This window comes from Hypomesus transpacificus, chromosome 17 (genome assembly GCF_021917145.1).
Source record: "Hypomesus transpacificus isolate Combined female chromosome 17, fHypTra1, whole genome shotgun sequence".
Taxonomy (NCBI): Eukaryota; Metazoa; Chordata; class Actinopteri; order Osmeriformes; family Osmeridae; genus Hypomesus; species Hypomesus transpacificus.
The window spans coordinates 17,112,672-17,138,366 of NC_061076.1; the positions used below are offsets into that span (position 1 = coordinate 17,112,672).

General features: G+C 52.8%; 3 protein-coding genes and 1 long non-coding RNA gene across 6 annotated transcripts; 1 reads left to right on the top strand and 3 right to left on the bottom strand.

Moving 5' to 3' along the window:
* Positions 1 to 647: 647 nt before the first annotated feature.
* On the bottom strand, positions 648 to 7,392 carry tbc1d17 (TBC1 domain family, member 17). Of its 3 annotated transcripts, XM_047038433.1 has the most exons (18): positions 7,285 to 7,392; positions 6,621 to 6,716; positions 6,414 to 6,491; positions 5,762 to 5,876; positions 5,449 to 5,632; positions 5,036 to 5,147; positions 4,781 to 4,951; positions 4,531 to 4,656; positions 3,869 to 3,972; positions 3,538 to 3,632; positions 3,329 to 3,445; positions 3,065 to 3,165; positions 2,674 to 2,773; positions 2,352 to 2,449; positions 1,996 to 2,112; positions 1,600 to 1,686; positions 1,254 to 1,318; positions 648 to 1,206 (listed from the first exon to the last, which is right to left on the bottom strand). In XM_047038433.1, the coding sequence occupies exons 1-17, from the start codon at positions 7,309 to 7,311 to the stop codon at positions 1,280 to 1,282; spliced, it is 1,767 nt and encodes a 588-aa protein (XP_046894389.1). In that variant the 5' UTR covers positions 7,312 to 7,392; the 3' UTR covers positions 648 to 1,206; positions 1,254 to 1,279. The 3 variants fall into 3 exon arrangements, with proteins under 3 accessions (XP_046894389.1, XP_046894388.1, XP_046894387.1); XM_047038432.1 differs by having other exon boundaries at positions 648 to 1,318; XM_047038431.1 differs by having other exon boundaries at positions 648 to 1,262; positions 1,599 to 1,686.
* A 132-nt stretch (positions 7,393 to 7,524) lies between these two features.
* akt1s1 (AKT1 substrate 1 (proline-rich)) lies at positions 7,525 to 11,393 on the top strand. The gene is made up of 6 exons (XM_047038505.1): positions 7,525 to 7,680; positions 8,301 to 9,068; positions 9,220 to 9,484; positions 9,594 to 9,677; positions 10,096 to 10,268; positions 10,446 to 11,393. The coding sequence occupies exons 2-6, from the start codon at positions 8,712 to 8,714 to the stop codon at positions 10,581 to 10,583; spliced, it is 1,017 nt and encodes a 338-aa protein (XP_046894461.1). The 5' UTR covers positions 7,525 to 7,680; positions 8,301 to 8,711; the 3' UTR covers positions 10,584 to 11,393.
* Positions 11,394 to 11,721: 328 nt separating this feature from the next.
* On the bottom strand, positions 11,722 to 18,842 carry zgc:195001 (uncharacterized protein LOC567531 homolog). Its single transcript, XM_047038535.1, has 5 exons — positions 18,757 to 18,842; positions 14,097 to 14,123; positions 13,226 to 13,288; positions 12,934 to 13,073; positions 11,722 to 12,624 (listed from the first exon to the last, which is right to left on the bottom strand). Exons 1-5 carry the CDS (start codon positions 18,809 to 18,811, stop codon positions 12,220 to 12,222), a joined length of 690 nt encoding a protein of 229 aa, XP_046894491.1. The 5' UTR covers positions 18,812 to 18,842; the 3' UTR covers positions 11,722 to 12,219.
* A 6,071-nt stretch (positions 18,843 to 24,913) lies between these two features.
* On the bottom strand, positions 24,914 to 25,687 carry LOC124479706. Its single transcript, XR_006957453.1, has 2 exons — positions 25,648 to 25,687; positions 24,914 to 25,176 (listed from the first exon to the last, which is right to left on the bottom strand). It is a non-coding gene; the product is annotated as an uncharacterized LOC124479706 (long non-coding RNA).
* Between the last annotated feature and the right edge of the window lie 8 nt (positions 25,688 to 25,695).

Genomic DNA, 25,695 nt, shown 5'->3' on the forward strand with positions numbered 1-25,695 from the left:
TAAAATAATTTCGGTAGTTAAAAACATAAAACATGACTTGACTTATTATCAACTCTCTATAAGGCATGCAGGGGGCTGGAATGACATCATACTGTACAGGATTATAGACTGTCAATGAGATTACAGTTCATATTCATTCTTGGAGAAAGAGAGAGGAATGGAAAGAGAGAGGAAGGAGGATGGAGAGAGAGAGAGGAGGATGGAGAGAGAGAAGAGGCTGGAGAGAGGGAGAGGAAGATGGAGAGGGAGAGAGAGAGGGGAAGATGGAGAGGGAGAGAGAGGAGGATGGAGAGGAAGAGGGAGAGAGAGGATAAGGCAGAGAAGCTGCTGAGCATCTAAGGACAGCAGTGGCAGACTGATGCAATCAAGAGAGAAGCGAGATATCAAAATAACGAGTCGGACAGGCCCGAGTCAGACAGGCCCGAGTCAGACAGGCCCAAGTCAGACAGGCCTGAGTCAGACAGGCCTGAGTCAGACAGGCCCGAGTCAGACAGGCCCGAGTCAGACAGGCCCGAGTCAGACAGGCCTGAGTCAGACAGGCCCGAGTCAGACAGGCCCGAGTCAGACAGGCCCGAGTCAGACAGGCCTGAGTCAGACAGGCCCGAGTCAGACAGGCCCGAGTCAGACAGGCTTGAGGGGACAAACAGACACAAGCCTAAACAGGGAATACAGTATCTTCTCTCTATCCTCAGCACATATAAAGACAACGCACTGGTGTTTAGATATCTTGGCTAAATACATTCATTAACAGTACAAGTTCAAACCGACTCCTCTCCAACGCAGTAATGACTCCTTTCTGCCCTGTCAGTTTGCAGTATTCATAGTCCAAAGCACAGTACAGAATAGTCCGTTTACACATTAAGTCCTTCAATATACTGCAGTACGTCTGCATTCCTATATAAAACACATCGCATCATTCCTTTATCTCGTAGTGTCAATCCTCCACTCTGTCAAGTTCAGGGGTAGGTAGGGGGCGGGCGCGCAGCTGCTCCGCCGCTACGTGATTGGCTGGCTGCGGACGTTCCTGGCTGTGATTGGCAGAGCAGGTGCTGTGTCTCGGTGGGGTCAGAGTCTGGGCTGGGTTCCTCAGAGCTGGAGGGAACGTACAGCCCCAGGACCTGCTTCACCTTCCCCAGCCCCAGGACCTGCTTCACCTTCCCTGGCAGCTGGAGGGAACGTACAGCCCCAGGACCTGCTTCACCTTCCCTGGCAGCTGGAGGGAACGTACAGCCCCAGGACCTGCTTCACCTTCCCTGGCAGCTGGAGGGAACGTACAGCCCTACAGCCCCAGGACCTGCTTCACCTTCCCTGGCAGCTCCTACACACACACACACACCGGTAGGTCAGCTTAGATCTTTACTCATACCATCTATCGCAGGGTATGCAGAGAGAGATATATGGACATATATTGGTATTACATATAATTGCAGTCTATATATGGAGGATATATATATAGAGAAGGATGGCAGAAAATTGATGGAGAAATATTGAGAAATGTTGTAGCGTGGGTATATTAAGAATGCTGAGTTGACGGTAGAGAGAATGTTGCTATGGTGACGTGGTGGAGAGAGGGTTGCTATGGTGATGTTGGTGTCCAACCTTGCAGCTGCTTAGCTGGAGGTAGATGGCCTCTGATCCTGTCAGCACTGCCTGGAGGTCCAGCCTCATGTTCAGCTCATTGATGTGCTGAAAACACACACACACACAGTTTGTTTATCTATCCTAATGGGGACCGTGGGGTCTATTAAAACATGGTGTTATCTCTCACCACTAACCCCTAACTCTATCCATAACCCTTCAATTGTCATTCTGACCCAGAAATCCTAGGGGCCCTTTGCTAGGGCAAAGGGGCCCCACAAGGTCAGGTTTCTCACATTTCACTATACTTGTGAGGACATTTAATCCAACAAGGCACACACACAAACAGTCACTGAACAAACACGAACACACAGAAAACGACAGACAAGTGTCGAAGCCCGACACGAAAAGCCAAACCTTCAGGATAGTGTTGAAGTCGTGGTCCGACCCGATGAGCTCCCCCCGCTGGGACTCCAGGATGGAACAGGCCATGAGCAGGTGGAAGTTCTCACAGGGCAGGCGGGTCCACATCACCTGCAGCAGAGCAGGGCATGTTCACTCACAGCACCACTGGGGGGGGACCGGATGGGTGTCCGTGTAGGTAGATGGGTTTATGTGTCGTCTTTATATGTGCTTTAGAAATATACCGATTGCTTGATGACTACAGCTCATTGCTTGGACCACCAGGGGGCGGTAGTGGTGTGGTAGTGGTGTGATAGTGACGGTGATGATGCTACCTGGTACATAAATGTGACATGTAAATGTGTCCTCACCTCCCAGAGCGTCAGGATGTCCTCAAAGGAGAACTCTCTCTTGAACCAGATCAGTAACCAGCGGAAACAGAAGCACAGAGAGCCACTGTCCTGAGAGTCTGGGGGAGGGAGAGAGAGAGAGACAAGGAGAGAGAGAGAGACAAGGGAGAGAGACAAGGAGAGAGAGAGACAAGGAGAAAGAGAGAGAGAGAGAGAGAGAGAGAGAGAGAGAGAGAGGGAGGGAATGATGATGACAAGGACAAAGCACAATTGGAGATGACATGGTGCCTGTGTGTGTGTGTGTGTGTGTGTGTGTGTGTGTGTACGTGTGTGAGGCAGTCACCCAGGTAGTCGCAGAGCTCCGGGTCCAGCGCTCGGAGCAGCAGGCTCAGCTGCAGCAGCTGCTGTTTCATGGCTTCCTGGGACTCCTCAAAGTTCTGGTGCTGAGACACACACACACACCTCAGTACAGCCCAGGAGGAGAGAGGAGAGGAGGAAGGTTAGGGAGGAAAGAGAGGAGGAAGTTAAGGGAGGAAAGAGAGGAGAGGAGGAGGAGAGGAGGAAGGTTAGGGAGGAAAGAGAGGAGAGGAGGAAGAGGAGAGGAGGAAGGTTAGGGAGGAAAGAGAGGAGAGGAGGAAGAGAGGAGGAAGTTAAGGGAGGAAAGAGAGGAGAGGAGGAGGAGAGGAGGAAGGTTAGGGAGGAAAGAGAGGAGAGGAGGAAGAGGCTTTTCTCACCACAAGCTCCATGAAGCCAGTCAGACACCAGAAGGACTCCACCTCGTTCTGGGTCACAAACAGGATGGGAGCCAGCAGGTCACTCATGCCCTGAACATAGCCTGGAGACCCAGGACCAGAGGAGAGGGGAGGGAGGGAGGAGAGAGAGGAGAGGGAGGGAGTCTGATTACTATTTCATTGCATACAGCAATGATTGCGTGGAACCCAAACCGCACAACAAGCCGTGTGTGTGTGTGTGCAGAGAGGTGTCCAGAGGGGGCTCACCCAGGTCAAAGTTGAACATGCAGTAGGTCATCAGCACGTCGTGCAGCAGGACCAGGCCAGGGTTGTCGTTCCCAGAGAAGAAGGTGTGCTGTCTGTCCGTCCTGTTCACGTCTCTCTCTGCCCCCGCCAATCACACACACAGCTCAGTACGTTTAGCAGCAGAGCACCAATCAGGCGTCAGAGTGTCTGAGACTGACAGTGGTACTGACCTATCAGACTGCGGTATCCCCGGAGGAGGGAGTTTCTCATCTCCTGCTCCTCGCTGACGGACTTCCACTGAACCTTCATCCTGAAGTATTCATCCCTGGGGGGAAGGAGAGAGAGAGTGGGTCTTTTTATAGCAATATTTTGCAATTTTCATGGTTTATTTGACATGGAAAGTGAAGTGTGACAGGGAAATCGAGAGAAGAGAGGGGAAAACATTCAGCCAGACGCCTCTGGGCTGGGCTGTTAGAGTGAGACCATGTGGGGCTCGCTCTAGGAGAGACACTCCACACTGACTACAGTTTACATACACACACACACTCCGGAGAGACCTACGTCTTCTTCCTGAGAATGTCCTCTCGCTCCAGGGCCGTGCTGTTCCACGGGTAGAACCCCAACAGGAACTTCCACACCTCTTTCCTCAGGGAGGGAAGGATACCCTGGAGGGAGAGGGGGTGGAGGAGAGGGGGAGGAGGATGGAGGAGGGGAGGAGGAGAGAGGGAGGAGGAGGAGGAAAGGGGGAGGATGGAGGAGGAGAGGGGGATGAGGGGGAGGAGGAGGAGAGGGGGATGAGGGGGAGGAGGAGAGAGGGAGGAGGGGAAGGATGGAGGAGGAGGAGGAGAGAGGGAGGATGGAGGAGGAGAGGGGGAGAGAGGGAGGAGGAGGAGGAGAGAGGGAGAAGGGGAAGGATGGAGGAGGAGGAGGAGAGGGGGAGAGAGGGAGGAGGAGGAGGAGGAGGAGGAGGAGGAGGAGAAGAGAGGGAGGATGGAGGAGAGGGGGAGGAGGAGGAGGAGAGAGGGATAAGAGGAAGGATGGAGGAGGAGAGAGGGAGAAGGGGAAGGATGGAGGAGGAGGAGGAGAGGGAGGAGGAGGAGGAGGAGGAGGAGAGAGGGAGGAGGAGGAGGAGAGAGGGAGGAGGAGGAGTTAAGAGCACAACTCGTCCGGCAGACAGAGGTACAGTCAAATGTTTTCAAACAAAAGCAGGATTGGATCCTTACCCCTCTGAACACCAGATCCTTGATCCTCTGTGGGTCCTGTACGCGGCCGTCAGAGTCCAGGAACTCCTCCCACTTATCCAGGGGAGGACCTCTCCTGACCTCCGGTCTGGGGCCCAGCTCCGCCCCCTGGTGGCAGAGACGGGCACAAACATCAGCTTTGCTTCAAACTCCATGTTTCCACACGGCAAAACAACGTTCCAAAACAGTCCCTCTGTCTAATCAGCCAGCACACGCTCTGCTTGTCTCTTACACAGGTGATGAGCTCAAAGCCCGGCTCGTCGTCCGCGGACGGGGGCCCGTGAGGGTCCTGGGGGTCACGGGGGTGGAGGGCACCCCCGGGAGGCCGGAGGGCTCCCCGGAAGAAGTTTGTCACCTTGGAGAAGCCCCCGAAGGTGGTGGCATAAGGGTCCTGGATGAACCTCTGTGGACACAGTCAGACAGGACGGTCACACCCTCCCACGCCTGCCCAACGCCCCTCTGCTCCGCCAGGCCAACGGGCCCTTACCGAAACCAGGTCGGCGCCGCCGTCGTCGAACAGCTGCAGCTCGTCGAAGGACTGAGACAGGGCCCCGGAGTCGTGGGGATAGGCCAGGTAGAGCCGCCCGTCCACCGGGGAGCTGTGACCACCACAGAGACACAAACTGTGTCAGCACAGCAAGCACACAGCAGGAGACAGAGAGCTCCAGTCATGTGAGTCTGTGTGTGTGTGTGTGTGTGTGGGTGGGTGGGTGGTGATCAGCTGTTTTACAGTCATAACAGGCCTTTGACACATCTGTTAAAGTGAGCGTCGTAGTGTCATAGACCAAGTAGGTCAAGCATCAAGGCGGTTTCAAGAAAATAGCACCAAAATCCATCGGGGGCCTTTGTTACAAGCTGAGGAACTGGGGGGGGTGGGGGGGGGGGGGGGCTGGTACTTACGGGGACAGGATGATGTAGCGCTGCAGGGCCCTCAGCAGGTCCCTGGTGCCCCCTCTGTGGAAGTGCAGCGGGGGCAGCGGATGGCCCCCCCTGCTGGTCAGCACCAGGAAGTTGCGCCCCAGGGAGAAGCGAGCCCTGCGCAGGGAGTAGAGCTCCGACAGGGGAAGGGAGAAGGACCACTGACCTGGGGACCCACGCACACAGAGCACACCCTGGGTCACCGTCAGGCTCACCGCAGGCTGGGCTCACACAGACTCTTGCAGCCACGGCAACAGACAGAACCGGGAGCGCGGGCGGGGACGACAGGCCGTACCTGTCTCTCTGACGGGGCCGACGGGCTCCCGGTCTCTCTTCACGGTGCTGATCACGGCCCAGTCCGGCTCGTAGCCGGGGTCGAAGTTGGTGTCCTCCTGTCCTCCCTCCCCATCCTAGCACCACGACAACACCAGGAAGTCATGACAACACCAGGGAATCACAAGTCAGACATGAACCTTCCGTTTGGTTTAGAAAGCCTGTATTAATGCTAGAGTAGGTTCAGTTCAGTTATTTGATTTCCCGAGGGCAGTTTGGTTGCGGTGTTACAAGTATATAACATACACAGCCACTCCATACAGCCTACACATGCACATAAAACATAAGACCTGTCTAAAGACATTTTATGTATTCCATTTTTGTAATATCAGAGGAGAGAAGGTGAAACTTCAGGTGCACAGAATGGGAATGATCCTGCATTTACATTTAGTCATTTAGCAGACGCTCTTATCCAGAGCGACTTACAGTAAGTACAGGGACATTCCTCCCTAGGCAGGTAGGGTGAAGTGCCTTGCCCAAGGACACAACGTCATTTGGCACGGCGGGGATTCGATCCGGCAACCTTTTGATTACTAGCCCGACTCTCTCACCGCTCAGCCATCTGACTCCCATTTACAGTGTCCTCTGTTGTGGTCAAACTAGATATTCCGCACCTTTTTGGTGTAGAAGACGGCCGGAGCAGTTCGACCCTGATCCTCTAGGGGGCTCCACTCCAACGCTGGCTCTCCCCCCTGAAACAGAACCATCACCTCGTTAGGCAGCACACCACACAGACCGCCAGTCAGGAGGGAAACACAACCAGGGGACTCTAACCCTCAGAAGTTCAGAAGAAACGAGCCAAGCGAACATCCTTAACTCACTCGCTCCACGATCCTGATGAAGCCGGGTAGGGTGGTGTCTTGGTTGCTTCTGGTCGCGTTGGTATGGAGGTACACACCCTCCTTCTCAAACACCAGCTTAGGACAGAGAATCCCCCACTAATTACTTATTTCCAGTTCAACAAGATTCCAGCAGTGAATACCTAAATATTTTAGAAAATGGGCAGGGTTAGCCCTAACCCTACACTTGGAAGCAACATGACTTCAGCTCTAAATATCTCAATGGCTTATTTGGCCTCATGAAAAATAGAATAGAAAGGTCTGACTCACAAGCGCACATGACAGCTGGTCCTGACTGAGCATTGGCAAAGTTTAAAGCTAGGCAGCTGGTTTAACTAACTGAACAGCTTTAGACTCAAACACGTCAATAGGGCGATTTCATCAAATACCGTATAACGATGACAAGTTTATGACTACTTACGCTGAAGTTATATGTAACGTGCAATACTATCTGACTGTATGCCTTTGATAGCTAATACTACTAGCTAACTGCTGTAACTGCGTCAAACCAGACGACTTTATCTGTCAAGTGAGAAGCAAAAGGTGACAATCACGTTACTAGGTAGCAATATACACTTAAATAATCTGCATACCTTGATGTCAAGCCCTGCGTTCAATTTGAGTACATATAATAGTTTTAGTTTACCTTGGGACTGTCCGCCTTCGTCTCCATTCTTATCTTCTGTTTCTCGTTTTGTTTTCCAAAACAAATCTTAGCTACGTCAGACTTCCGCCTTACATCACGTCAGTCAAGTATATCAACCAATCAGAGATAGACGGTGGTTCGGCCCGGAACCTCTGACGTCCAGAGTCATGTGAATAAGAGTGCGCACGTTCACGTCTTCAACCCAGGGGTACGAGCGCGTCCTACTGTCCCCCATCACGTGTGCGACGTGCCCCTGACACAAGCGTCTGTAAACAGCTACGTCGGTGGAGTCTAGGGGAGTCACACTGGCAGAAGGATCAGACAATGAGAGATTAAAGAAACGAAATTATTACAAGCTTGAAGCCTGCAAACCCCAGAAAGGAAGAACGTGAATGTGTAAGTGAATTATTAATCACGGGATGTTCATTTGCTCCTGTGTCTCTTTGCTGCTGCACAGCTGAAAATGGAGGTGAAATGTGGTCATGTTCGGAGAAGGGTGCATAATTCTCTGCACACAAGCTAACAAACAAACAAACACGCTGAAAGCACAGTCAGTATCATGCTGAAGGGATTGATGATCAAATTATAACAAGGTTGTCTTGGCAATGTTAGGTGAGCATGTCATGGTATTATAAAGTGGGTTAAGTCTAGAGAAGATAGCGTCAGAAACGGCGGTGTCAGTTGTTGTGCTAAGTACTGTAACAAATGCTCGAGGAGGAGGCGGGGGGGCGCTCGAGGAGGAGGAGGGGGGGGGGGGGACAAATCTAGACTGCGACAGTGAAGGCAGCATGCGCTAGAAGAGGCAAATATTTTCTGGGTAGGTCGCCAGCGCAATCGTGTTTATTTTCAATCCTACTTTCTGTCGTGCAACACCGAGAGGATCCTTGACATTGTAGAAAAAAGACAAACAAAACATTTATGTCGCCTGCAATTAAGCACGTTAAGGGTTATATGGTTATGTTATTCCGAGGCTTGTTAAGTCACTGTCTCTGTTTGTCTCTCCTTCTTCTTCACAGGTTCACCAGCGTCTGAAGTTCCTCTACCTCTCCCCTAGCTCTCTGACACTCACACTGACGTCACATCAACATACCACCTCGTGCCTGATTTTTCAACTGACTATAGTTTTTATTCCTTAGCTTTACAACTACACCAGCAAGAGAGACTAAAGTTTGAGAGCAACTTAGAGATATTTTGGTACGAGCAGTTTGTAAAAAAAATTACATAAAAAAAAACGACGAGAAAAATAATAAAGAAACGATAGTAATCTCCAACATTAAACACCTCTCAGGGTTCCTTTAGCTAGTCACACACATCCCTGGTTAGACCACACTCTCATCTACTGAAACAACATTACAGCAATCTTTACATTCCGAGTCCTGATAAACTAGACGTCTAGAAACACCCCCTCCAAGACCTGTCCTCCCATCATGGCCTTCATCTCTCAGTCCAACGACCTGGACATCCCTGACAACCACAAGGAGAGCTGGCTGGCCCTACTTGCGGCGGCGGAAGCATACTGCCAAAAATCCGGCTGTGACCTGGCCATCCTCACAGCCTGTAAGAAGTTCCGTCCGTCCGTGGCGGTGGGAGACAGGAAGTGGGACTTTGTTTACCACGTGTGGGGCCAGGGGGCGCTGGGGGAGGCCTCCCGCCGCTACGTGGACGACATCGCGGTTCTGCACTCCACCTCCATGCTGACGGCTCACCGCCAGGCACGGCTTCCCGCCGGAGGGGCCGGGGCCAAGCTGCTCCTGGACACGTCCACGGAGACGGCGTCCAGGCCGGTGAGGCGGGCCTGCCCGTCTGGCAGACAGTCTAATAGCACTGCCACGCTTGTGGTGTTGAATGATGTTAAACCCCCGTATTTCTGAGGTTCATTCCTGCTATGCTTGTGTTGTTGAATGCAAGCAGTTTTTCCCTCTTTCCTCCTCGCAGGGCGTAGGAAGTGAGCTGGAGGTGGGGACCGCAAGTCCCAACAGCAGACTTTATTCGCAGAGTTATCCGTCCATCTACAGTTCGGGGGCTGTGATTGGCCAAGCTGGTGGGCAGCAGGCCAATGGGGAGCGGGAGCAGGAGATGAACGCCCTGGTGGAGGTGGAGAGAGGGAGAGAGAGGGCGGGGATCGTGGAGGAGGAGTGTGAGGAGGAGGAGGAGGAGGAAGACATGGAGGAACGGAGACGCAACTTAAACGAATCAGCCGGTGAGGAGTGACTTTGACTCTGTTCTGTGGCGGTTGGCCGGTTCCGCCGACGTAAGAAGCCCTAACTGTTCTGCAGACGTGAGAACCCTAACTGTTCCTCCTCTGGCAGGTGTGTTCTCCATGGATGAAGACTCGCTGTCCCGCGACTGTGAGCCGTTCTTCGAGTCCGACGGGGAGGAGGAGAGCACGGATGGTGAGGGGGACGTTGTGTTTCCTGTTTGAGACGTTGTGTTTCCTGTTTGAGACGTTGTGTTTCCTGTTTGAGACCACGTGTTTCCTGTTTGAGACCACGTGTTTCCTGTTTGAGACCACGTGTTTCCTGTTTGAGACCACGTGTTTCCTGTTTGAGACCACGTGTTTCCTGTTTGAGACGTTGTGTTTCCTGTTTGAAACCACGTGTTTCCTGTTTGAGACAATGTTTCCTGTTTGAGACGTTGTGTTTCCTGTTAGAGACCACGTGTTTCCTGTTTGAAACCACGTGTTTCCTGTTTGAGCTGGTGTTTCCTGTTTGAGACATTGTGTTTCCTGTTTGAGATGGTGTTTCCTGTTTGAGACCATGTGTTTCCTGTTTGAGACGTTGTGTTTCCTGTTAACGTGTGTTGTGCCCCCAGGGTCCCTGAGCGAGGAGGCTCCTCCCCCTCCACGCAGCATGGCCATGGGGCAGTCCTCCTCCTCCCGTCACCAGCAGGCCCTGGCCATGGCGCGCTCCCTGCCCGTCAGTGTGCCTGTCTGGGGGTACAAGGGCAGCCGCGGGGCGCCCGGAGACGCCAACAGCGGGGAGCGGGTCAGTCGCTCTGACGAGCATGTCACACACACACACACACAGTACTGTGGAACAGTCTTAGGCACCCAGGATTCTTTACATATTGTCTGAAATGTTAGTTTTTCTTTGGCTTCTGTGTGATGTCATTGACTGCAGAGATATATAGGGTGCCAGTAAAGGGTTTTGATTGGCCCACAGGCGGGCTGTGCAGACCTGGACCACATCGCCGCCAGCATGAAGGCCCTGCTGGACCCGGGGGCCACCGACGGGACAGAGATGTTCGGAGCCCTGCCCCGACCCCGCCTCAACACGGGAGACTTCTCTCTCAAACACTGAGAGAGAGGAGGGGGAGAGGAGAGAGGGGGGGGGGGGGAGAGCAGAGGGGGAGGAGAGGAGAGGTAGGGAAGAGAGAGGGAGAAGGAAAGGAGAGGAGAGGGAAGAGAGAGGGGGGAGGAGAGGGAGAATCAGAAGGAAAGACAGGAATCCGTTAAAGGGTCGGCGACTGTGACTGAATGAGTGGAGATTGGGATTGTCTGGCAGACCTGCAGTCTGTGCTCCTGCCCGTGATGATGTCCTCTAGTTTCTTTATCAGGAACAGCAGCCGCTGGGAGACGACTAACTAACATGGAGCCACACAGCAGCCTCACTCTGTCATCATCACTCTGTCATCATCACTCTGTCATCATCAGCTCTGCCACGACACCTCCTCACACACCGTCACCAGAAACGCTACCGGCCACCCGCGTCCCCTGCTCCCGCGGTGCCCCGCCCCAACACTAACACAGGACATGTTCTCACTTCTCCAGCTGGTAGCTTTTAGTACTTTGTGGAGTGAAACTGCGTAGACAAGACTAAAGGAAGGAAACTAAGCTAATGTTGTGCTTGTAGCTTTTCAGAATGGGAGGGGACTCGCCCATGCCTCTACAAACATGCCTATTTGTACTTCTACTTTGCCAATGAATGAATGACTGCTAAAAAGACGTGGATACTATCTGAGTGACAGTACTATATTATGTTCCAAATATTGACTGAATGAATGAGCACGAGAGAGTTTGAGGTGGAAAGTGGTGGAACAGAGATGCGTGCATCTTAAACAATGTTTAAGTTACTATTTTTGTTTGAAATAAAGGAGAGAATTGAGGACTACGTTGTCTGCGCCCACTTGTTTTCTTGGAGTTAGAAATAGCAGGTGGAGATGCAGTATTGTGCTGGTCCTGCAGAGGGCAGTACTGTGCTGGTCTTGCAGAGGGCAGTACTGTGCTGGTCTTGCAGAGGGCAGTATTGTGCTGGTCCTGCAGAGGGCAGTGTGCTGCAGGTTTGGACGGCTTGAGGTTTGTTTTTGAAAGAGTTCACTTTGTGGTTGTCTGTAAATGGCCACCATTCAGACGACAACATCACCATGTATGTGCTAATCCTCAAGTAGAAAATAGAAAGTTAATTGAAGGGTTGGGTTTAAAGCAAGCAGACCAAAGGCTATTGTGTATAGTAGTATTTATTCACTACATTCAGATTTATAACACAGGTCAATTAAATACAAAATGAGTTCTAAAAACACAAGTAATCTAACACATTGAAGTGCTGTAAACAGCCACCAGCTAAACTAGTTTAAAACTAAAAGGACACTTAATAGTGATCGATTATTAAACATCCTAATGGATAAGAAGATTAGGAAGAAAAAACTACATGTCAGTTCTCATGCAAGAGATACTAGAAACCCAATCAACAAGAATTGCAAAACTCTCCTTCCTGCATGTGCTGACAGTGCAAAACACTGTCTCCTGTACCCCTCTCTCTGCCTCTGTACCTAACACACCTTGCCCTGGTTCTGCTGCCCTCTCTCGGTCCTCCCTGTGAGCTCTCTCTCCCCCTCACCTCTCCGAACAGTCCTTCTCTCATCCCTCCTAACAATCTCTCTCCTTCCCTCATCTCCCTCTTATCCCTGATAACGATCTCTCTCCCTCCCTCACCACTCCTAACAGTCCTTCTTCCGGATGGAGCAGGAGGAGTTGGTTCCGATCCAGAACCCGGGCATGATCTTCTCCTTCAGGGTGGTTTTGAACCGATGCAGCGGGAGCACCTCCCTATCCCCGTCTCCCTCCACCAGGTAGAAGCGCAGCACGCCGGCGGGCTGGTCAGCGTACACGCCCAGGGTCTGGCACTGCGGCAGCTGCACCTCCACGTTGGTGCTGTCGTGCCAGACGTGGTAGCAGGAGCCGGCCCAGCCCACGCCCCAGGACGTGTCGTTCTCCCCCAGGCCGCAGGGCCCCGTCAGCCCCTTGTGGCCCACGCTCTCATAGGTGGCACCGATCACCACCCAGCCCTCGTAGTCCACCTCCCAGTACCCTCGCGCCCCCAGCACACCCTCCTTACACAGCACCTGGGAGGAGGAGCAAGAGGAGGAGGGTGAAGAGGAGGAGGAGGAAGGAGGAGGAGGAGGGTGGAGGAGGAGGAGGAGGGTGGATGGTTGATGGGTCAGGATGAAGAAAAGTCGAATCATTATGAAGTCTACCCACATGCAGTACTGTGCGTAATTCTTAAGCACCCCACGATTTATTTTCATATAAATATCATCTTAAATTTTTTCGTAGTCTGTGGGGCACAATAAAAGTGCAATGTTGAGAAACTCTTCGTTGTGTCTTTTCACGGCTTTACTTTGAAACACGAGGCAGCGTGTGTGCGGCCCCACCTGTGGCGAGTGTTCGTAGCGCTCGGGTCTGTTGGGGTACGGACACACCTCCTCCGACATGCGGGACACCTTGGAGCTCCCCTCTGACACCCACAGCAGCTTGTGGGCAGTCTTGTCGTCCAGGGTGAGGGGCAGCCAGTCTGGGGGAACACAAGGAGGGGGAGGGGGAGAGATATGTGCAGGATCTGGAGAAACCAAGAGCCCCACGGTGTCTGGAAGAGCAGGATTTAGCACAGACCCCAGGTCAGAGGAAGAGCCCTCAAGTGATAAACAGAGATAGCCTCAGCCTTACATTTCATGAGCTCCGCCCTGGTGGTAGGTTCTGGAATATCAGGCTCGTACACTGGCGGCTTTTCTGCGATGAAAATATGGGGAGTTAGAGAGAGAGAGAGAGAGAGAGACAGAGAGAGAGAGAAAGAGAGAGATGACAGAGAGAGAGAGGGGGGGGTAGAGAGAGAGAGAGACAGAGAGGGAGGGAGAGAGAGAGAGACAGAGAGAGAGGGGGGGTAGAGAGAGAGAGAGAGAGAGAGAGAGAGAGAGAGAGAGAGAGAGGAGGGGGGGGGGGTGGAGAGGAAGAGAAAATCCAATAATGATCTGCTGATTAGATAATCCCTTTTAAACCACATCATCACACCACCTGTCTACTGTCATTCCAGTCTTCCAGGGCTTCTCCTGGACAAACACGTTTTTTAAATTTACATTTACATTTACATTTATTCATTTAGCAGACGCTTTTGTCCAAAGCGACTTCCAAGAGAGAGCTTCACAAAGTGCATAGGTCACTGATAATAACAACAAGATAGCCCCACAGCATTGCGGGTAGTCAAAAACAAGAAGTACATATTGTGGACAACCAAAAAATAGTGCTAAAGGGAAGAAACCATAAGAGCATGTAGTTAAACAAGTTAAAATTACATTATTAAACATTATTAACACATTATTAAATTAAACCATTATTAACCATTAACAATTATTAAATTAAATTAAAACACATTATTAAATACATTATTTTCAACCTTCATGAGACAGTGGAGACAGGAAATATAGGGGAGGACATGCAGGAAATGGCTGGAATCGAACCCGGGCCCCTGCTCTAAGGCCTGTGTGGTACCCCGGGCCCCTGCTCTAAGGCCTGTGTGGTACAGCAAGTCTGGTGTTCCTACCTGCTGGAGCCGCCTTGGTCTTCCTCCCTATGAAACAGAGACACATGCTGTCAGTAAAGGAGTCTCAGACATTCAGTCAGCGGATGGATTGTTTGGGGTCGTTGTGAAAGATTGTCACCCGATGTGACAAACCAGCCTGTGGAGCTAATGGAGGATCACAGGTCTTGTGGCCCTCGATCATTTCCCCCCCGGCCCTCCTGTCTCCCATGCCCCCCTGTCCCCCATGCCCCCCAGCCCCCTACACCACCCACCCCTGCCCCCTGCCCCCCTGCCCCCTGCCCCCCAGCCCCCTACACCACCCACCCCTGCCCCCTGCCCCCCTGTCCTCCCCTCTCATCGCTGTATGTCTGCTATGCTGAGTCTTTTCTCCCTGAACTGATTCATGTAGTTTGTCCATGCCAACCCAGGTTTGGTTACAGCTTAAAAGCATGCCTGGACTAAACATGCCCTGGCTAAGGACTCACATCACATTTACTGACAGGGGTTGAGGGGGGGGGAGGTTGAGGGGGGGGTTGAGGGTGGGGGGGCACCCTATTCCAAGAATACATTTGTGTCTGATGTCGTTATGTCACGCCACCGCTGGCAGGATGCTGGTCTCTGTCTCAGTCTTCTTCTGGTGAATCCACGCTTCGCTCTCGCCCCTCCCTTTCTCAGACAGATTTCCCTGAATCCTCCCCCTGTGGCCCCCTCCGTCAGCATGCAGGGGACAGGACTCTGATTCCAGCTCCGCTCCTCGTCACATCTCTCACTGACAGAGCAGAGCGGAAACACGAGCTGAACCAAGTCCCCCCTGCTCCAGTCCAGACGTGACAGGTTTGCTGCGTCGGTGCCGCTCTGCTGGGGTCATGACCCCGACGCGGAGGTCATCCATGTTGGGTTAGGACCTAAACACTGCGTCTGGGCTCCGACAGGACAAATGTTGATTCTTTATGGAAGTGTTGCACGTGCCGGCCTGAACACCATAACAGGGCCTCGTGGACCTGGCCCACAGACACGGTAGATACCATGGCACCGTGGCAACAAGCTGGTGAAGTTAGACCGGCTCCATATAAGGACGCCTTGGTGCCCCTAGTGAGGACACCACACACACACGGTCCACACACACGGTCCACACACACACAGTCCACACACACACGTTCCACACACACACACACGGTCCACACACACCGGGCCATGTGAGCAGCAGTCACGAGGGGAATGTTCCCCGTTCCCCTCAGATATCTCCACGTCCTCCTGGAAGGGGAGTGTCGGAGCGTGTCACTCGATAGCTCGTGGTGGAGAGGAGAGGAGAGGCCGTGACATCAGCCTCTTCCTGAGGGAGGTGACCGCTGACACCAGGGGATCCTTCTGAGGAGGACGGCTGGTCACTGATCACCTCCGGCCTGCCCCGGCCTGCCCCGGCCTGAGCTGGCAGGACGAGGAGGACGAGATGTCAGACCAGAACCAGGCTCACTGGATGGCTGGGTGGGTGGGTGGGTGACTGGCTCAGAGCCGAGACTCTGAATGTGGGCTGTTCATCCTGACTGACCCAGTGTCATTAGGACGTGTAATTATAGAATCTCAATTGACCTAAAAGCTGCGTAGTGCTGAACAGACTTTACATTTACCGCGGTCGTTAAGACAAGTCAATGAGATAATTCTCCCAGTATGCAGAACAATTAACCGGACACTACTGGAGCTTAGGGTCTGGTTACAGGACGGATTTCAGCTTGGCTCCGGTCTATACGTCCTCGTACCTCCATGTGTACTACAAGCTTTTTCACCTCGATAAAATCCGAAACAACTTGCTGTGATTCCTGCTGTCTTGGACCCCAGATGAAGGCAGCGTGTGTGAGGAGATGTTTGGCAAGAGGCAGGAGTCATCAGGCGTTCCTGTGACATGTGCTGCAGGAAGAAAATAAGATGGTGACAGGTCACTCCATCAGTCATTCCCCCCCCCCCCCCCTCCTTCACCCACACTCTCCCAGGACATGGCCTTGTAAGGGCAGGGAAGGACATTCACAGAAAGGGAGGATGACTTTGATGACCACACCAGCTGAACCGGAGCTGGGTGGAGCAGGGCAGGTCGACACGAAGGCGACGGAGACCGGGTGGTCAAGGGGTTCGAGGCCAGACAGGATGGTGCCACTCTCAGAGAAGCAAAGCATCTGAAGCTTCTGTGGGACAGGTATAGTGTTATAATCTGGAGGATTCTGAGGTCGCTGGTGGTGGTGGTCTGCCAGGTCGTTAGTGTAAACACTTCCACAGTCACCTGGGAACCAGCCAGGCGGAGGGCGGGGTGGGGGTGTAAGACCCAGGGGGTAGACCAGAACACTCCCTGTCCCGTGGAAAATAAGCCCTTTGGCTGAATCCCATCCACGCTCTCCGGGATCAACAGCAGGGCCACATGCAGATGGGCAGATGGACAAACAGACACTCAGAAAGATTGATGGTTTGAGGGAGGCGAGGGAGAGAGGGGGGGGGGGGGGGGGGGGTCGGGGCTGTGAGGGGGGGGGGGGGGGGGGGGGGCGTGTGGAGGAGCAACACCCTCCCAGGAAATCGTGTTCTGCAGTGTCCAAGCTGATCACCCTCTCTCTCTGCAGTGCGTGTCGACAGGGGAGTGAGCAGGGAGAGGGAGCAGACGATCTCCTCTCTCTCTCCTCCGGGGTCCTGGCGGGCGGGGCGGGCGGGGCAGGGCCGGGGACGTCGGGCGGAGGCCAGCGCTGTGAGGCCTCTGACTCCATGGAAAAGAAGCTGTTTGTTTTGGAAGGTAGAGCGTGGCTGGGGTGCCCGCCCCCTGCTGGGAAGCAGAGCCGTCTGCACAGATCAGGTTCAGAACATCAGAGACAGAGATGTGGGGAGGCGGGGAGGGGTGGGGGGGGAGGGAGGGAGGGAGGGAGGGAGGGAGGGGAGGGGAGGTTGGCCAGAGATTAACCATCCTTCCAGCCCTGTTAGGGAGTGAGTAAACCCCTGTCTGTGAGTCCTGCCAACGCCAAGTGTGGACATGTAATGGAGATGCATGGAAACAGCCCAGAGTGACAGAAGAACAGGGAAACATCCCAGAGTGCTAGAAGAACAGGTAAACATCCCAGAGTGACAGAAGAACAGGTAAACATCCCAGAGTGCTAGAAGAACAGGTAGACAGGAGGGGAATCCTTGCATCCTCATGAGGAATCTAGAATCAAATATCCTGCTTTTCAACTTTGTTGTCAGTTCCTATTATAAAAAGCTATTAAAACATTAAGGCCTTGTACAAGTAGAGTAGGTAAAACATATCCTCAGATATTTAACTATTAAACTTGCTGACTTTTAAGCAAGTAAGGATTTTTAGCAAGTGAGGATTTGAAGCAAGTGACAGCCTGATTGATGTTCTATTAGAACTGGCAGTCAATCTTATCTATCATCTTGGAGGGGCCACAGAGGGCTTAATGGCAGAGTCAAACAGCCATAAATAAAGCAGGAGTTTCACAGCCAGGGACTTGAATTACCAAGCAACGCTTCACACTTCATTACTGTCCAAACCAGATGAGGACTTTGGGAGGGTGGGGGGAGGAGAGAACAGGAAAGTACCAGAAAGGAAGAGTCTGAAGGTGGAGAGAGAAGGGCAGGGAAGGTGGAGGGGAAAGGGTTAGGGGGAGATGGAGGTGATGGAGAGGGGGGGGGAGATGGAGGTGATGGAGAGGGGGGGGAGCGGCAGGAGGAGATGGAGGGGTAAGGGGGGGAGGAGGGGAGGTGGAGGGGGTGAAGAACGAGAAAAGGAGGGATAGAGGAGGGAGAGAGGAGGAGGAGAGAGAGGAGGCAGGCTGGCACGCTGTTTGACATGAGACATAGAGAGAGAGAGAGAGAGAGAGAGAGAGAGAGAGAGAGAGAGAGAGAGGAGAGAGAGAGAGAGAGAGAGAGAGAGAGAGAGAGAGAGAGAGAGAGAGAGAGAGAGAGAGAGAGAGAGAGAGAGAGAGAGAGAGAGAGAGAGGAGCCCTCAGAGGAGCCCTCAAAGGAATGGAGTATTGAGGAAGCTTTAATGAGGGCCTATAAACAGCATGTTAGACACGTCCTACACTGATCATAAATGACCCTGTGATGAACACGGAGTGTCCTATGTGATGGATGACAGGAAAGATGTCTAGATTTATCTATGTATCTATGTATGTATGCAGGTTTGTATGCGTGTATGTAGGTGTGCCCTGTACTCTTTGCCCTGTATGTACAAAGTATGTGTTTATTTATGTAGCAATCTATCCTGAAAGTGTACCAGGGGAATCTTGTAGACTGAATTTCCATGCGGGTGGCCTTGGTGTGGGTTTACAATGTGAAAACTGTCTCAGAACATGTTGACAGCAGAAGCGTTTTGACATGGAGTAAACAGGAAACAAACATACAAGCAATGCTTCTAGACAACAAGTACTTCCCAGGCTACCAAGAAATAACAAAACGGATCAGTTTGAAACAGTGCATGAAATACATGGAGATGTGAACCCCCCAGCCAGTCTATCGCACACGACCAAACCTCCTTATTCTGACATCAGGAAATCACGTTTGGCCAGATAGGAACACAGTTGACAGCACACACGTGAATCAGTTGCAATGCATTTACAATCAACACGTTGTCTGTGATGTTGTGATGTTGTGAACACACACACGGGTGAACATGCTCGACATGCAGCGTGGAGGAGGGAGGCTGTACCTGCTCTCTTGACCCCGAGCGGGACTCCGTTGGTGCTGGGAGTGGTGTTCGGCATCGTCCTCTGGCGTCTCCAACCAAGACTGGGATTTCTACCCCGATGAAGGAACCCTCTTATGTCCTTTAAAAAAGTAGGGAGGGGTTTAGGGGGCCAGGCCAGGGGGGCCCCGATTCAGGGAGGGAGGTGAGGGTGGGCGGAGGGACAGGGGCGGTGGGTGGACGAGGGGGCGGGGTGGCGGAGGGGTAATGATGACGAAAGGCGTGACTCTGACACTGGATACTCCTATCTGTCTGTAACTAGTGATCCTCTCTCAGAGCACAAAGATGAACTCGAGGCATGCACACCCTCCGTGGACAGGTCACACACACACGAGCATGCCAGCTTGGGGATAACTAAAGAAATCGTTGAAATGAAAGAGAGAGAGAGAGGAGAGTAGGATGGAGGAGAGAGAGACAGAAAGAAGAACACACTTGGCTGTCTTCATGGCGTCGCGGGCCAGACACTGCTCTGACGGGTTTCCAGAAGCTTCCACAGGAAATTCCTACACCAGACCCACGCTCCAGCCCGTGTTACGTAACCGCGGCAACACCGAAATACTTCGAGGGGAACAAAGTTACATTTACATTGAGTCATTGAGCAGGTGCTTTTATCCAAAGCGACTTACAAAAAAGAGCAAAAGGTGCATAGGTCAATGATCATAAACAACGAGATGCCAACAAGAGCCCCGAAACAATTTTAGGAAAGCAAGCAACAATAATATAATTCACTGCGAGTACAAGTAGTTGACTCAGTTACAACTAACCAACAAGTGCAAAAAGTCCCTCAATAAGTGTCATTGTGTTCCTGGAGGCAATAAACATCTGAAGCAACAGATCTTTCCTAACCTTGAGGTTAGCACTCGACTCTGTATGATCAGTGACGTTAACATGACGTTGTGTAATGCATGCTGCCAAGCCTGCAGCTCCTCCAGTAGGTGGCCAGCTTTGGAGACGTTGGCGGCCGTGCCTCCAGCTGCTGCTCATAAGACAATCAACGCCAATTAAGGACAAACCCCTTAAAAGAGGCATGTTGGCAGAGCAGAGGGTGTGGGCGTGTGTGGTATGATGCAGCTGGGCAAACAGCGTGAGGAATAATGTGAACTGGTTAAGTTGCGATCCCTGTTCTTATTTCGATCTTTTAACTTTTGTTTTACTGTCGGTTTTAACTGTAGATGTAGGGTCAGTGTCCTAAGTTTTAACTGTAGATGTAGGGTCAGTGTCCTAAGTTTTAACTGTAGATGTAGGGTCAGTGTCCTAAGCAGAGGTGTTGTACCTATAGCTAGCGATACTTAGACCTTTGATTGATTGCCGTGAAACAACACTACCGTTTGCGGTGCGTGTTCCCCCTCAGTGCATTGTGTTGTGTGCTCATCCTGTGTATCGTGTTAACACGTTGACGCTAGGTGAGCACACCTTCTGCTCTGCCAAAATGCCCCTTTTAAAGGGTTTGTCCTTAATTGGCTTTGATTGTCTTATGAGAAGCAGCTGTCCCAGTGAACCAGGGGCCCAGTGAACCAGGGGCCCAGTGAACCAGGATAAATCAGGCCTACCTGCGTCCTGATCCAGAGCAGGACCCAGAGCTGACCAGATATACATTTATGTTTCACAGGAAATAGCTTCCTGTCACGGAACACTGTCCCACCAGGCCACTGTCCTGAGGGCTGAAAGATAAATGTTTAGCAGGATGCTAATGAAACCGCTCCCTGTGGCAGCTTTGGACTGTCAGAGTGCAGGCTCAAGGAAATGATGCCGCCACCTTTCAGGGCAGTGGTGGGGGAGTCACTACCACGCCACACTGCTCTGAGGACACCAAATCAACAGTTCATCAAGGAACCGAATCAGAACTTTGAACTCCTAGTTAGCCTCATGCTGGTACAGTACGCGTAGCAGAATATCCATGTCCTTCAGCCGTGATCTGCTGGGATGCTTCCCAGGCCCCAGTGACCCCGGCCCTCCTGGTGGCTGTGACCCCCACCTGGGTGCCTGTCGCCTGCTGATTGACAAGCCAGGTGTCCCCCCCCCCCCCCCCCCACCCCCCAGCCTCTCTCCAGCCTCTCTTTGGGTGTTCTGCTGCGTGTGTAGACAGGTCATCGCCGGCGGATTCTGGTCTCCAGGGATCCCAGGAGCTGATCAGAGATGCAGGGCGGAGACTGTATGTGAGGGGGGTGTGGAGTGAGGAGGGGTGAGGAGTGAGGGAGGTGTGTGGAGTGAGGAGGGGGGTGTGGAGTGAGGGAGGTGTGTGGAGTGAGGAGGGGGGTGTGGAGTGAGGAGGGGTGAGGAGGGGGGTGTGGAGTGAGGAGGGGTGAGGAGGGGGGTGTGGAGTGAGGGAGGTGTGTGGAGTGAGGAGGGGTGAGGAGGGGGGTGTGGAGTGAGGGAGGTGTGTGGAGTGAGGAGGAGGGGGGTGTGGAGTGAGGAGGAGTGAGGAGGGGTGAGGAGGGGGTGTGGAGTGAGGAGGAGTGAGGAGGGGTGAGGAGGGGGGTGTGGAGTGAGGGAGGTGTGTGGAGTGAGGAGGGGTGAGGAGGGGGGTGTGGAGTGAGGGAGGTGTGTGGGGTGAGGAGGGGGGTGTGGAGTGAGGGAGGTGTGTGGGGTGAGGAGGGGGGTGGAGTGAGGAGGGGGGTGTGGATGTGTTTTCACAGAGGAAGAGAAAGCACCCCTGTCTCTGCGAGGTGAAGCTGTCAGATCGAGACTGCTGTCGGATTGTCACGATTTACAGCGTGAAAACAGTGGCAGTAAACCTGCTTAGCCTAGTGGCCCCAAACCATTATAATCCCCATAATACTCCTGGATTCAAAGCGCCCCTGCAGCCTGCCCCTGGTGTCATGGCGACCTTGCTGGTCTCTTAGTGACAGGAGAGCTCATAGATTTATGGTTGACCACCGGCATGCCCACAGCAGCCTGTTCGGTCTGGATGGTTTCTTAGATAGGGATTCTACACTGCCCGTATCCAAGGAAACGTGTTGCCACGGTCTGTTCAGAGCCTCACAAAAACACACAGATCACATGTATACAATAAACACATAACACAACATGACTGCACACTTACAGGACAGTGCAAAAGTGTTGGGGCACCCAAGATTCTTTACTCAAATATGTATTTTTTGTCTTCTGTGTTTGTGTGGCAGTATGGAAGTGCATTTTTGCGACATATCTTGTTCTAGTCTTCTCATTTAATTCTTTCTTAAAAACTTTTGGCTTGACCATTTTTTTCCACATGATAGTTACAGTTCTCCCGGAACGCAATTGTTCCGGGAGTACAATGGTACCTAGGAATGATTTGCTGGACCTGATGTTAGTTTCCTCCAGGAAGACAATGACTCTTCTTGAGGGGCTTGTTGCTCTTGTTGGCTAGTTGGAACTGATTTAACTTCTTGTACTCTTGAATTATATTGTTGATGTTTGCTTTCCTACAGGTACACTCTTGCACTTTTGACGCTCATGTTGTTTAATTATAATCTATTTAACTACATGTTCTTGTGGTTCTTCCCATTAGCACTTACTTGCTTTTCACAATGTATGCTTCATGTTTTGGCTACCCACAGTGTTTCTCGTGGTTTATGATCAGTGACCTATGCACTTTTGTAAAGCTCTCTCTTGGAAGTCGCTTCGGATAAAAGCGTCAGCTAAATGAATAAATTTAAATGTTTAATGATACTGTGGAACTAAGGAGGGAGGGAACTAATTTCCTGCTGTACAAGCCAGGCCAAAGATCTCCTCTTTAACATCTTCATCTTTTCATTTCTCATTCCTTCATCCAGATCCTCTGACTTCCTGTTTACCGGATACTCTGACTTCCTGTTTACCTTCTGATATTCCGTGACGTTCCTGCAGACCACCTGACACACCGTGACCCGCCCCCTGCAGACCACCTGACACACTGTGACCCGCCCCCTGCAGACCACCTGACATACTGTGACCCGCCCCCTGCAGACCACCTGACACACCGTGACCCGCCCCCTGCAGACCACCTGACACACTGTGACCCGCCCCCTGCAGACCACCTGACACACTGTGACCCGCCCCCTGCAGACCACCTGACACACTGTGACCCGCCCCCTGCAGACCACCTGACATACTGTGACCCGCCCCCTGCAGACCACCTGACACACCGTGACCCGCCCCCTGCAGACCACCTGACACACTGTGACCCGCCCCCTGCAGACCACCTGACACACTGTGACCCGCCCCCTGCAGACCACCTGACACACCGTGACCCGCCCCCTGCAGACCACCTGACACACCGTGACCCGCCCCCTGCAGACCACCTGACACACTGTGACCCGCCCCCTGCAGACCACCTGACACACTGTGACCCGCCCCCTGCAGACCACCTGACACACCGTGACCCGCCCCCTGCAGACCACCTGACACACTGTGACCCGCCCCCTGCAGACCTCCTGACACACCGTGACCCGCCCCCTGCAGACCACCTGACACACCGTGACCCGCCCCCTGCAGACCACCTGACACACTGTGGCCCCCCCCTCTGCAGACCACCTGACACACTGTGACCCGCCCCCTGCAGACCACCTGACACACAGTGACCCGCCCCCTGCAGACCACCTGACACACCGTGACCCGCCTCCTGCAGACCACCTGACACACTGTGACCCGCCCCCTGCAGACCACCTGACACACTGTGGCCCCCCCCTCTGCAGACCACCTGACACACTGTGACTCGCCCCCTGCAGACCACCTGACACACCGTGACCCGCCTCCTGCAGACCACCTGACACACCGTGACCCGCCCCCTGCAGAGAAACAGGAAACGCACGCAACGAGGTGTACACAACCATTCTTATCTCCCCACCGTAGTAATGCTGCTAAATCCTTCTGCTGACAGTGGTTGATCTTGAGCCGGTGGGAGGTCTTGTTCACCTGTGTGACCCACCACAGGCCCTGGGAGAGGACACTAAGACTGCATTTCTGAACTTTGTAACAGTGTGCTCAGTGTCCGCTTGCACAGGTTCTTGGTAGATGGACATCCGTCAGCTGAGGTGCTGATAAGCATGTTCTGAGTAACTGCTATTTGTGGGGAAAGTAGAATGTGACCTAATCCTCAAAGGCTACAGGACAGCAAACAAGGAATTAGGAGAGTTAGGATTTGGCTCCAGGTTTTGGTTGGGTTTGAGGTGAGAATCCTGAAAATCAGATCTTCCTAACATTGTTTCTAACGTCCCATCTAGTTTGGTTGCTTGATGACGAATGATGAACACATGGAATCACCCCCCCCCCCCCTCTCCTCCTCTCTCCTCTCCCGCCCTGAAGCCCTCTGACAGACGAGCCTATCTCTTTACAAACAAATGACTCTCTCTCTCTCGCCCTTCTTCCATTGAAACTCTCCTCTTTCGCCCAGCTGTTCTCGTGTCATCCTTTCCTTTCTCAAGCGAGAGAGGACAGGAGGGAGGAGGAGGGGAAGAATCGCACGAGAGAAGGCCGTGCGTTTGTCGAACCAGCGAGATATTTTGAGAAAGTGGTAGCTGGTGATGGGGAGGGGTAGAGGTCATTGCAGTGATGAAGCCCGACACTGAGCCTCTGAAAATAAGGGACTATTTCTCACAGTTGGTCGCAGCGACTAAAAACAGACGGCCGAGAGGCTGGGGGTGGAGACGCAGGGTGCTTTGTTGACACAGGGGTTCTGAACATTCTGTAACTAAAGCTATAGTTGAACAGCAGGGAATCAATGATCCGACTGACTCATAAATACAGAGACAGGACATGGAGTCAGGAAGCCAGAGAGGGCGACCGCTGGAGAGACCAGAGCGCAGAGGGAGAGAGCAGAGGAGGGATGTGATGCTCAGGGGAGGGCCGAGTCATGCTGGGCTCTCCTCAGGTCCCTGTAGGCTCTGCTCTCTCTCTCCGCTAGGCTGCCTCTGTACGGTCCCAGCTTAGCGTGCCTGAACACCCTGGGGTCACGCCGCAAATCATCCCGACTGGTACGAGGCAGGACAGGGTGTGTGGTCGATGGTGACAGATGTCACACTTCACCCCCCCCCTCCCCAAACACACACACAGTGACAGTGTGGTACGCTGTCCTGGTGACATCATACTGAGTATCGCCCAGCTATTCAGCACACTGAACTAATCCAGGAGCAAAATGACAAGAAGCAGCCAGACCAACACATCCCAGATAGTAATAAATACTTTATTTTTAAGTATTAAAAACAGCAGTGCAATGACATCAGTACAGAAGCTTTTTCACCAGCGTGTCTGGGACCAGTCTAATTCAGGACCGTGAGCATGTTTAACATTAACATGTAGAAATGCAGTTTGGGGTGGTGATCATCGGCCTCCTCCATTGGCTGCCCCGCCCCCGGCTCCGCCCCCAGACTGGTCCTGGGCTCCTGACATCATCAGGAAGAGGACCAGTGGCACGATGTACATCCACTGCAGAAGAAGAAATTAGCATCACCACGGCGACACCCCCCAGGAACAGCATCTACTGTGAGGCAGACTGTCACACAACCACACGGCTAACCCAGCAGTGATTACAGGCTCTTTGGATCATTTCCACCCCAGGACGACAGAGAGGTTAGCTGAGAGAGGAGGTGGTTAGACAGTGAGCAGGCGTCAGTGCTGACAGGAGAAACGCTGCCACAGAAAGAAGGAAGCTGGTGAAGGACTGAGAGCAGGCCGGGCTCCACCCCTGTGGCAGGGCCGGCACCGAGGCAGGGCAGGGACCGAGGCAGGGCCGGCACCGAGGCAGGGCAGGGTCAGAGGTTAATCGAAGATGATGATTTCAGTGGAAAACTTTCAAACACACAGACACACACACACACACACACACAAGGAAGCCCAGAAGGCAGCACAGACAGGTGTCCTGGTGAGTAAGCTAAACAGACTGAAGAAGAACAGTACTTGAGTGAATCAGCTCTGCTCCCTGTCTCCCCCTGCTGGGGGCTGTGC